Genomic DNA, 12,629 nt, shown 5'->3' on the forward strand with positions numbered 1-12,629 from the left:
TGGGGTTAGTCTTATATTCTTGGGGAACTGCAACAGGGTGATGCTGGCTGCGGTGGGGGTAGCTGTGCAGGCTGCGGTGGAGCACATGTCCCAGATGCTCTGTCGGTGGTGCGGGCTTCAAAGAAATGGCGCCCGGAATCAGTGAGGGTGCAGATTGAGCTCTCGGCTCAATGACAAGCAGAGATCTCATCCGCGCACTCGCCGCTTCCGGACACCATTTGCCTTAAGTCCGCTGCTGGGAGATCAATGAGCCGGAGGCGGTGCGTGTGTGCAGAGGAGATCTTGAGCCGAGAGCTCCATCTGTGCACGCACAAGCTCCGAGCCATTGTTTGAAGCCCTCACCGCCCGCAGACCCTGCACGGCCACCGCAGACCCTGCACAGCTGCTGCAGCATTGCCTCTGCCTCCTGCTACTCCCTCTCTCCACCACCCCGCGGTAAGTTACATGCAAATTATAAGATGCACCCCCCTCGACTCCCAGATTTTTGGGGAGGAAAAGTGCGTCTTATAATCCGAAAAATACGGTAAATGAAATTTAAGTATGGGGAATACTAACAACAAAAATAAATAAGAGAATGCACAGGCTACTATGACGTGATTGCATTTAGGGCAGTATCTTCCTCTGCTCCAGCCACAGTTAGGTCTTACAAATACGGATTCAAAATCCTGCCACCATGTGAAAGAAGCCTAAGGAGTTTGTATAAGGTTGCTTTGTTGGGTTTTCCAGGACTACAGCATCAATGGTCTGTCCCAATAATCAGTGTCCAGTAACCTCCTCATCATGGTTTACTAGATTCAGCTCCATACTTTTTGAAATTCCCGCTATTTACGTAGGAAAGTTATTCTAGCTATCCCATCGAGAACGGTTTGTGTAAATGTAATGTTGCCACCACATGGGCTAATAAAGTACATTTTTTAGTTTAAAAATATTGGCATACTTCCTGTGCCCCCCCCTCCCGTCTTCATCTATCTGGTTGTGGGTTCAAATCCCACCAAGGACATTAGCACCAAGTCTTGATGACCCCTCCGTGTTTGCGAGCGTTTCCTCAGATTCCCTCCCGTGCTCCCAAACCACACATACTGAAGCTTCACGTCTCCCACGATCGCACCCATGTCACTTACAATGCTCTCCAAATGCTTTGGTTGTAAACATTTCTCGTAATGAAACGATATTGGAGTGCTGAATTTTTTTCCAGGTGTCAACCAAAGACATGCATTTTGTGTTCACCAGGCGAAAACCTGCAACGTGGAGAAGGAAAACAAAACCAAAACAAAAGTTTAGTGGCAGTGGTAGTAAGTAACTTCACGGGAACGTCTTACAGATTTTACATTTTCCCAATAAACCTGAAGGTTTCTCCCTCCATGATTTTTGCTGCAACAGTACCTCTAGCTGCTATACCACAGTCATGGCTTCTTCCCGTGAATGTTTAACACTAGAAGTCCCAGAAATTTCGAGCTCCCCTGTGAAGTCCCGAAAGAGGGTCAAATGACCCTTAGTCTAAACTGAATAGAACTAACTAGAAACTAAACTAAATGGCAATGGAAAACAACAACCTCCTGTGGTGCGACAGTAATGGCCTTAATTACAGAACAAAAGACGGTGATTATAGGATGTTAGCTAAAATCCTTCAGGTCATTCGACTCGTCTCTAGGTTCCAAAGGTAGAAATGTTAAATGACCCCTCTCTGGGACTTCTAGTGTTAAGGGAATCAGGTTTTTTGCCACCTAATCTGAAAGCAGCATACCGTATTGGCAGAGATCCTGATTCCAGTGATGTGTCACTTACTGGGCTGCTTAGTATAGTTTTGATAAAATGACGTATTAATTAGCAGGAGATCATCAGGACTACTTGGCATGCTGCAGGTAGTCCAGTATATTCATAAGCTCTGAAGAAGGTCGGGGCCACACGGGGACTACTGTGAGCCTCGCATGACACTCGGCTCCCGCTGGCAGCACAGTGGGAGCCGAGTGTCACTGCAACTGAGGTCCGATCATGCGGTCGAACCACAGCTGCAGAGGGCAGGGGCCGGTGCTGAGGAGGGGCGGAAGGGATTTATCTCCCTCTCTCCTCCGTTGCCGGCTATTGCCATTCTCGCCCTGCACTTGCGGTACACCAGTGTAATGCGAGTGCAGTGCGATTTCTCTCTCACCCCATAGACTTGAATGGGTGCGAGAGAAGCTAGGATCGGCATGCGGTGACTGTTTTCTCGGTCTGATTAGGGCTGAGAAAAAAAGAGAAATTTGTTTACTTACCGTAAATTCTTTTTCTTATAGTTCCGACATGGGAGACCCAGACCATGGGTGTATAGCTTCTGCCTCCGGAGGACACACAAAGTACTACACTAAAAGTGTAGCTCCTCCCTCCGAGCATATACACCCCCCGGATGACATTAATCCAACCAGTTTAGTGCAAAAGCTGAAGGAGGACATCCACCCATAAGTAGAGATAGTGTAAAACCCGGAATAACCGGAACCTCTGTCTACAACAACAGCCGGTGAAAAACACACGGAACAAGAAAACTGCCAACAGGCAACAGGGAGGGTGCTGGGTCTCCCATGTCGGAACTATAAGAAAAAGAATTTACGGTAAGTAAACAAAATTCTCTTTTTCTTCATCGTTCCTTATGGGAGACCCAGACCATGGGACGTCTCAAAGCAGTCCATGGGTGGGAAATAAACAGAAACTGAGAAGTAGGCAAAACCTAACTTCACAAATGGGTGACAGCCGCCCGAAGGATGCGTCTGCCCAAGCTCGCATCTGCCGAAGCATGAGCATGCACTTGGTAGTGCTTCGAAAAGGTGTGCAGACTAGACCAAGTGGCAGCCTGACAGACCTGCTGAGCCGTAGCCTGGTGCCTGAAAGCCCAAGAGGCACCGAGAGCTCTGGTCGAGTGCGCCTTGATCCCCGGCGGGGGAGGCACCTGAGAACATTGGTAGGCATCTGATATGGCCGACCTAATCCAACGAGCTAGGGTCGGTTTAGAAGCCGAGAGACCCTTGCGCTGACCTGTGGTCAGCACAAAAAGAGAGGTGCACCGCCTAAGAACAGCGGTGCGTGACACATAGATCCGGAGCGTCCGCACCAAATCTAAAGCATGCAACGCTTTCGCAAAGCGATGCACAGGGGCCGAACAAAGGGAAGACAATGAAATGTCCTGGTTAAGGTGGAAAGGAGACACCACCTTAGGGAGAAAACCCGGAGTCGGACGGAGAACCACCTTGTCTTGGTGAAAAAACCAAAAAGGGTGACTCCGAAGAGAGCACAGTCAAATCAGAGACTCTCCTGAGAGAAGTTATGCCCACCAGAAAGACCACTTTCTGTGAAGGACGAAACAACGAAACCTCCCTAAGAGGCTCAAAGGGGGGTTTCAGTAAGGCCGTGAGGACCAGATTAAGGTCCCAGGGATCCAGAGGCCGCCGGTAAGGCGGAATGATGTGAGATGCGCCCTGCATGAAGGTGCGCACCTGGGCCAGTCGGGCGATACGCCGCTGGAACAACACTGACAGAGCCGAGACCTGTCCCTTGAGGGAATAGAGGGATAGTCCTAGCTGCAGACCAGACTGTAGAAAGGACAGGATGGTCGGCAAGGAAAAACGGCCAAGGAGCATGGCCGGAAGAGCGACACCAGGACAGGAAAATTCTCCAAGTCCCGTGGTAAATCCTGGCCGAGGAAGACTTCCGAGCCTGAGTCATAGTGGAGATGACCTCGGAAGGAATGCCTGAAGCCGTAAGGATCCAGGACCCAAGAGCCACGCCGTCAATCTGAGAGCCGCAGAATTCTGGCGGAAAAACAGACCTTGTGAGAGAAGGTCTGGGCAGTCCGGGAGATGCCACGGCACCTCTACGGACAGACGGAGCAAGTCTGGGAACCAAGCTCGCTTGGGCCAGTCTGGGGCGATGAGTATGACCCGACGGCCCTCCATTCTGATCTTGCACAGGACTCTGGGCAAGAGGGGAAAAAACACGTAGGCCAGACGGAACTGGGACCAATCCTGAACCAGCGCGTCCGCCGCCAAGGCGTGAGGATCGTGGGAGCGAGCCACGTAAACCGGGACCTTGTTGTTGTGCCGGGATGCCATTAGATCCACTTCCGGAGTGTCCCACTTGCGGCAGATTGACCGGAACACTGCCGGATGCAGGGCCCACTTGCCGCTGTCCACGGTTTGACGGCTGAGATAATCTGCCTCCCAGTGTTCTACGCCTGGGATGTGGACTGCGGAATGCGTTGAATTTCCAACAGGGCTAGGCGGCTGCGAGTCCCGCCCTGGTGATTGATGTAGGCAACTGCTGTCGCGTTGTCTGACTGTACTCGAATGTGCTTGCCCACCGACAGGTGGTGAAAAGCTACGAGAGTTAGGAGCACAGTTCTGATTTCCAGCCCATTGATCGAGAGGGCTGATTCGGACGGAGTCCAAGTGCCCTGTGCTCGGTGGTGGAGAAACACTGCTCCCCAGCCGGATAGACTGGCATCCGTGGTGAGAATTACCCAGGACGGGGCCAGAAAGGAGCGTCCCTGGGACAGAGAGAGGGGCCGAAGCCACCACTAAAGAGAGCTCCTAGTCTGTGGCGACAGAGCCACCAGCCTGTGCAAGGAAGAGGGCCGCTTGTCCCAACAGCGGAGAATGTCCAACTGCAGGGGACGCAGATGGAACTGGCAAAGGGAACCGCTTCCATTGACGCCACCATCTGACCCAGCACCTGCATGAGGTGCCTGATGGAATGACGGCGGAGCCTCAGCAGAGAGCGAACCGCCAGATGAAGGGACTGCTGTTTGACTAAGGGCAGCTTCACAAGTGCCAGCAGAGTCTCGAATTGCATCCCTAGGTACGTAAGTTCCTGGGTCGGGGTCAGAGTGGACTTGTAGCGAGAGTGAGCGAGACACTCCGCTGAGAGTCTGCACTGGATGAAGCCTTGACTAGAAGGTCGTCCCGGAAAAGAATCACTGCCAACCCCTGGAGGTGCAGAACCACAACCACTGCTGCCATGACCCTGTGAATACACGAGGGGCCGTGGCTAACCCGAAGGGGAGAGCCACGAATTGGAAATGTTCCTCTCCGATTACAAAACGTAGCCAACGCTGGTGTGAAACTGCGATTGGCACATGCAGATAGCATCCATCGACATCAGAGATGTCTAAGAAATCTCCTTGGGTCATTGACTGATCGCAGAGACTCCATGCAAAAATGCCGCACCTGAACATGCTTGTTGAAAAGCTTGAGATCCAGGTCGGAAGGCACCGTCCTTTTCGGGGACTAGGAAGAGATTTGAGTAGAAATCTCAGAACCGTTCCCAGTCGGGAACTGGAACAATTACTCCATTGGCCTGCAAGAATGCCACAGCCTGTGAGAAGGCGGCGGCCTTGGAGCAGGGGGGAGGTGACAGAAAAAAATCTGTTTGGCGGGCTGGATAGAATTCCATTCTGTAGCCGTGGGGATGGTATCCCACACCCACTGATCGAAGACGTGTTGAAACCACACGTCGCCCAAGCGGGAGAGCCTGCCACGGACCAAGGCCGTTGCTGGCGCGGCCAGATAATCAAGAGGAGGCTGCCTTGGTGGCAGCAGCTCCTGCGGACTTCTGAGGACGCGGCTTCATGCGCCAGTTGGTTTACGGACCCTGGCTGAGTTAGTGGACGAGGCCTAGGGCTTAGAGGACGACCAGTTAGAGGAACGAAAGGAACGAAACCTCGACTGGTTCCTGCCCTGGGGGTTTGTGGCATGGAAGTACTCTTCCTGCCAAAAGCTTCCTTAATAATTTCATCCAGCTGTTCCCGAATAGACTGGTCCCGGCAAAAGGGAGCCCAGCAAGGAACTTCGTAAGAAGCATCTGCCTTCCACTCTCGATGCCACAGGAGCCTGCGGATAGCGAGGGAAGTAGCCGAGGCCACCGCAGTGCGGTGACAGTCTCCAGCATGGCAGACATGGCATAGGATGAAAAGACTAAAGCATGGAAGTTAAGGCAACCATTTCGGGCATAGAGTCCCTGGTGAGGGAATGCATCTCCTCCAGAGAAGCAGAGATGGCTTTGAGAGCCCGCACTGCTGCAAAAAATGGGGAGAACGAGGCCCCTGCCGCCTCATATTTAGGTTTGGCCAGAAGGTCAACCTGGCGGACAGTGGAATCCTTAGAGAGGTGCCGTCAGCCTCTCATACAACTGTCCGGGCTGAAAGTCTAGACACCGGAGGGTCCACCCTTGGTGAATGAGCCCACTCCTTGACCACCTCTGGTGGAAGGGGAAAACAGTCATCAGAACCACGCTTTGGTAAGCATCTGTCAGGACGGGCTCTGGGCTTGGTCACAGTGGGCTGAAAAACTGGAGTGGTTAAGGAACACACTCCTTGTGCTCTTAAGGTATACTGATGCTTTTCTGCCAGAGGGGGATACTCCCCTGATACAGGCGGATTGAGGTCCAGTACAAATATAATGGACGCAATCAAATCATTAGCATGTGCGTCACCTTCGGACAGATCAATGGTACATGAAGTAGCGTCCGAGCCCCTAGTAAAGGCATCCTCCTCGTCCTGCGAGTCAGCTCGTGAATCAGAGCCGCGGGACGAAGAAGGAAAGGGGAACCTGCGTCTCCATTTTAGGAGGACGGGGTCTGAGACCAGATGAAGAATCTTCTGTGAGCTTTGCTGAGCAAGCCGTAGCAGCAGAAGCGCCCTGAGAAGGGGGCTGATGCATGCTCAGCAGAGTCCGGGACAGCTGTCCCCTGGAGAGAGGGATTATACTCAAACCAGGGGTTCAGCCACCGGAGCCGCAGCAGCCGGAGGGACCACTGATGAGCTTCCAGGCTGAGGGACCACTATGTTAGAGCAAGCATCACAATGTGGTTATGTGCTCGGTACAGGCAGTACGAGTCTACATGCAGTGCATAGCAAGAACAGCCTTGCAGCCCTGCTCTGATGTGAGACATGCTGCAGAAGTGGGGGCTCTGACCAGAATGACCCCCAGCAGAGTATATAAACAGAGTATATAAGCAACTGCACATAAAGGCATCCTCCACCGGAGGTTGTGGCTTGCCAGACCGTTTAACATAAAGACATCTCTGTGCCCTCCAGATCCCCCAGCCCAGGCCCCCATTTGTCACAATGTGGTTATGCAGACATTGAGAACGCTGATAAAATGGCGCCGGAGCGAGGAGAGGGGGCGGGGCCTACTCGGCTCCGGAGGGCAAATGAGGTATACAGGGGAGGGAATCTTTCCTCAGTGAGGAGTGTCCGCTCCCTGTGCTGAACAGCCGCTGGGCGGAGCCGCACTGTCCCTCTGCATGACTGACATGCAGGGGCACTGAAACCGAAAGTAGGCCGCAACTGAAGCCGGGGCCTAGATTTTTACATGCGGCCGACGAGCAGGCACCCTCGGCGCGGTTCTCAGGAAAAACCCAGAGAACCGGCCGGAAATCACAGCAAAGTTAACAAACACACTCCCCCCTCAATAAATGTACAAGGGACCCCTGAAAAACGTCTCAATACTTAGCTTATGAGACGCAAGGCCATGTCCCGGGGGGGGGGGGGGGGGGGTAAACGCTCCGTCCGGCAGGATCCTGACAGGGCTGCGGATGGAGACCGGTCTCCTGCAAGCAGAGAGAACCGTGATGGCTCCCACTTCAAGCCAGAGCCCCAGGGGATGGTGAAGGAGCGCGGCATGTGAAGGCTCCAGCCTTGTAAAGTCAACCTTAACAGCACCGCCGACACATTGGGTGAGAAGGGACATGCCGGGAGTCCAGACTGGACCCGCTTTTCTTCCAAATCTTTGAAATGAAAAAATCAAAAATCAAAAATCAGAGAATGCATGTGTGTGTGTGACCTCCTGAACACAAAGCATTGAACTGGTTGGATTAATGTCATCCGGGGGGTGTATATGCTCGGAGGGAGGAGCTATACTTTTAGTGTAGTACTTTGTGTGTCCTCCGGAGGCAGAAGCTATACACCCATGGTCTGGGTCTCCCATAAGGAACGATGAAGAAATAAATCACTCATGTGTGCTGACACAGAATAATATAGGTACGAGTGGAATGTAATGTTTTATTGCATTCCACTCGCTCAGATTTTCATGCCGTATGTCTTAGGCCTAACTACTAGATCTGCAGCAGAGAAAACATTTATTTTATCAAAAGGACAGCAAACAGCTCAGTAAGTGACACATCGCTGGAATCAGGGTCGGGGTCTCTACATTATGCTGCTTTCAGATGGGGGAGCAAAAACTTTGTGGCAGACTCCCTTTAAGTGACAAATGTGACCGCAAACCTATTCATCAGTACTACCCCCCTCCCCCAAACATGCACAGTAATGTCATCTTATCCGGCTCACCATGGACTCTTCTCAGGCAGTACGTCATGTCATCTTTGCCGTTTACAGCTTTATAGCATGAGGTGATATAGCCAAAGTTACTGGACTTGTGTATCCTGTTGGGAGGAGGAAGCGGCTCCAGAGGAAAAAGGCTGTGGTAGCTGTCAACGTCTGCAGGTACGGCTAAAGAAAAGAAAGGGCAGCAGCTGACTCCTCTGGTAAGGTATGGAGGCGGATAAAAAAGGCAGAGTAGGGAGCAACTACAGACATTTAGTACAAATGAAGAATCTCAAAATACCTTTAAAATAACCATGAAAGGTCACAGAAAAGGGAATTGATACTTTTTTTCTCTTAATGAAATGTTAATTTTATTTAAATTTTTAAAAATGCATATAAAAAACATTCAACATCAATATAGGACAGGATCTGATAATCCAAATAAATTAGCAGCGGTAAAACAGGAAGAATAAATAACTGGTGTGAGGACCAATCATAAAAATAGCTGTCACTTGGTATAATGATTCAAATTGAACTGAGCACCCCTGAAGAAAAGCAAGCTTGAAACGCGCGTCGGGTTATAGCGATACACAGGATTTCCTGGACCATTCACAAGGTACATCAGACTCTAAAAGAATTCCTTTGCACAGCACATGCACTTTTTTACTGCAACAAGTCACTTCTCTTATACTTTAGCTCATATACCTTCCACTATTAGTATTATACATAACTATATATACAGTTTGCACTTTGCAAATTATATGTTATATACCAAGTGACAGATATTTTTATGATTGGACCTCACACCAGTTATTCATTCTTCCTGTTTTACCGCTGCTAATTTATTTGGATTATCAGATCCGGTCCTCTATTGATGTTGAATATGGTTTTATATGCATTTTTAAAAATGTAAATAAAACTAACATTTCATTAAGAGATAAAAAGCATCAATACCCTTTTCTGTGACCTTTCATGGTTATTTTAAAGGTATTTTGAGATTCTTGATTATTTAAGGTGTTTTTGGTGCAGAATATTTTGATTATTCATTTAGTACAAATGGTAGAAATTTAAGATGCAATTCTTATCAGAGCAGAACCTACAGCAAAAATAAGAACATAAAGTCACCAAAATTAAAAAGAAAATATACATAAGATCGTATAGGGCCCAGTCTGCCCAAAAGATGCAGAAGACAAAGATGAGGAAGCTTAAGATAACGCAGGACACTTACAACCCATATCTGCTTGGTCAATCTGTGCCATCGTTATCAAATGGCGGTTGATCAGTTCCTAGTAATCACAGGAAAAAAACAAAACAAGAAAAAATGTAAACATTAGACACCATGGAAAAGAAAAAAATAGTCTCAAAACAGGCAACTACAACTATCTAGTCCTTAAAGAGCAACCCCAAGCCATAAGGGCGAAATCAGATGGTACCAACCACCGCCGCACGTTTCAGAATTGTGCAGCCATGGTGGTGGCCGGAGCGTCAGCCGCCCTATAAGTGTTAATAATGAAGACGTCAGTGTAAGCTGCAAATCAAATTGTCCCCCTAGGGAGGAAGGAGACAAACTCTAGCGCCACCTATTGGAAGTAGCCATCCTAAAAGTCAAAAGTGGCTTTTTATACAAGCCTTTTCATAAGACTTAAGCGGGCTTTACACGCAACGATATCGTTAATGATTTATCGTCGGGGTCACGGTGTTTGTGACGCACATCCGGCGTCATTAACGATACCGCAGTGTGTGACACTTTTGTGCGACCAAAAACGATCGTAAAAAGCGGCCAAAATAGTTTGCCGCGGAGAGGTCGTCCTAAAACAAAAAATCGTTCTCTTCTAATTAGCGATGTTGTTCCTCGTTCCTGCGGCAGCACACATAGCTTTGTGTGACACCGCTGGAGCGAGGAACATCTTACCTGCGTCCACCACCATGAGGCAGGAAGGAGGTGGGCGGGATGTTTACGTCTCGCTCATCTCCGCCCCTCCGCTTCTATTGGACGCCTGCCGTGTGATGTCGCACGACCCGCCCCCTTAGAAAGGAGGCGGATCGCCGGCCAGAGCGATGTCGCAGGACAGGCAAGTCCGTGTGACGGGGCTAAGCGAGGCTGTGTGCGACGGGCAGCGATTTGCCCGTGTCGCACAACCGACGGGAGCGGGTACGGTCGCTAGCGATATCGCAGCATGTAAAGCCCGCTTTAGGATTTAATGCCAGATCAAAATCCCAATTTGCAGACACGGTGTTTCGGGGTGATTGCCCCTCCTCAGTGCAAAGTGTGGGTATCTGACCTGGCTTATGAGAAGCTATAGTGGGGACCACTGGGTATAAGCTGCAATGTGATACATGCCGGCCGCAAAAGGATGAAATCTGCAGCAAATCCCAAACCCATTAGCCAAGCTGCAGATTAAACACACAAACAGGACGGTATCTGGAAAACATGGGTCAAACGGATCAATTGTTGCCCATTGGTTAGACATGGACAAAGGGGAATCTGATCCATTTCACAGGCGCCAGTCACAACTATAACTGCCCCGATTTTACAATGGCCGCCTCAACTCGGATGGAACTTGAGGGCGATTTCTTGGATGCGAATGCTGACACTCTCCTGCTGAAGCTGCCGGTACCTGTCTGAGTTCATCCGCCATGAAGAAGGAAGGTGCATTTGCTTTGGGCTGCATGTAAGCAACATGAGGAGCAGTCTGAGGATAGATGTGATAATTTGGAAAAACCTAAAAAACAAACAAACCACAATTAGCAAGTATTAAAGTTTATTCCCCTTCCCAGGTAACACATCTCTCGATGTCCCTTGGGTGTCCTCATGCACTTACCATTCCGGTGAGCGGCGCAGGAGGAGTGGTGTCCGTGTAGAAGTACGTGGTCCCACCGACAGTTTCTTTCTGGATGACCTGTCCTGCAGATGGGGGCTGAGAAACGGAGTTTGTCACTGGTGTTGAGGCACTAGTGGGCACCATGTAAGTGGCTGGGTTGGGCGTGTGGCTTCGCCGTCTTGGAGATGGTGATGTGTGGGGTGTAATTTTAGGAGAATGAAGTGGGGAAGACCCAGCCGACAGAGACATCCCTTGGAAAAAGAGTTGGGGGGAAAGAAACACAAACAAATGATTTTAGCTTCTTGACACATGAGTTCTTGGTTATAGACTAATGCAATGAGACCATATATGACAAGCCTCTTCAGTTAGTTTTAATATGCCTGTGCACTTGGTTTCACCAGACGACCCCATCTGTAGGAGAGGTAGTACCTTAGTGATCGGGGCGACACGGTGGCTCAGTGGTTAGCACTGCAGTCTTGTGGTGGCTCAGTGGTTAGCACTGCAGTCTTGTGGTGGCTCAGTGGTTAGCACTGCAGTCTTGTGGTGGCTCAGTGGTTAGCACTGCAGTCTTGCAGCGCTGGGGTCCTGGGTTCAAATCCCACCAAGGACACTATTTGCAAGGAGTTTGTATGTTCTCCCCGTGTTTGCGTGGGTTTCCTCCGGGTTCTCCGGTTTCCTCCCACACTCCAAAAACATAGATAGGGACTCTAGATTGTGAGCCCCAATGGGGACAGTGTTGCCAATGTATGCAAAGCGCTGTGGAATTAATAGCGCTGTATAAATGAATAAATATCATTATATTATTATTATTATTATTATTATTATTATTATTATCAGTGGGTGTACGACCACTGGGACCAGTGTGCAGAATGAGGATATTTTATCCTGGTAAAATGGAGCAGGAGGTTGGCTGCCCGACCAACATGTCATTCATTCTCTATGGGGCTGCCACAAAAAGCTTTAGGCTCAGTTCACTATATTTCCTCATATGCCACATCTGATCCCTGCTCTACAGATTCCACATGGACTTTACTATAATAGCGTACAGTAATGTTCCAGTATTTGCAAGAAGTGTGGACATCCTGAACATAGTTTTGGGCATAGAGCATAATGGATGAACACTCATATCACCTACAGTCCTCTACTACTTTGTCGGCCATCACAATACACCAATCATGTAGCACAACTCTAGGCCACTAAAGGCTTGGGGTACACCGGTGTCATGTTAATGAAAAGCCACGAACACAGGAGGAAAATACAAACTTCACCCAGGTTACACTGGATGGGTCACAACCTAATCATGCCTCATACAGAGACGGCAATGCCAAGATTGACAGATCAACGGCCTTGTTTTGACTAGAGTGGAAACTTTCGATGAAAGGTTTGCACTTTCTGTTCCATCTTTAAAGACTGGCAGCCGTAGTTTTAGGGCACACAGAAACCACGTCATGTATACAGCAGATGGTGCGGCGACATTAGCCCCGGGGGATTACAGGACAGATGTAACCGCGCAAGCATCA

The 12,629-nt window shown here is 49.7% G+C and overlaps 1 protein-coding gene across 1 annotated transcript in view; it reads right to left on the bottom strand.

Annotated features, from left to right (window-relative positions):
• PAN3 (poly(A) specific ribonuclease subunit PAN3) overlaps positions 1 to 12,629 on the bottom strand; it is a 135,565-nt gene that overhangs the window by 77,303 nt on the left and 45,633 nt on the right. The window contains 5 exon segments of the mRNA XM_075337365.1: positions 1,122 to 1,238; positions 8,312 to 8,473; positions 9,516 to 9,573; positions 10,906 to 11,010; positions 11,110 to 11,360. Of these exon segments, the coding sequence (XP_075193480.1) occupies positions 1,122 to 1,238; positions 8,312 to 8,473; positions 9,516 to 9,573; positions 10,906 to 11,010; positions 11,110 to 11,360 (693 nt within the window).

The sequence above is a fragment of the Anomaloglossus baeobatrachus genome, chromosome 2 (genome assembly GCF_048569485.1).
Source record: "Anomaloglossus baeobatrachus isolate aAnoBae1 chromosome 2, aAnoBae1.hap1, whole genome shotgun sequence".
In the NCBI taxonomy this organism is placed as follows: domain Eukaryota; kingdom Metazoa; phylum Chordata; class Amphibia; order Anura; family Aromobatidae; genus Anomaloglossus; species Anomaloglossus baeobatrachus.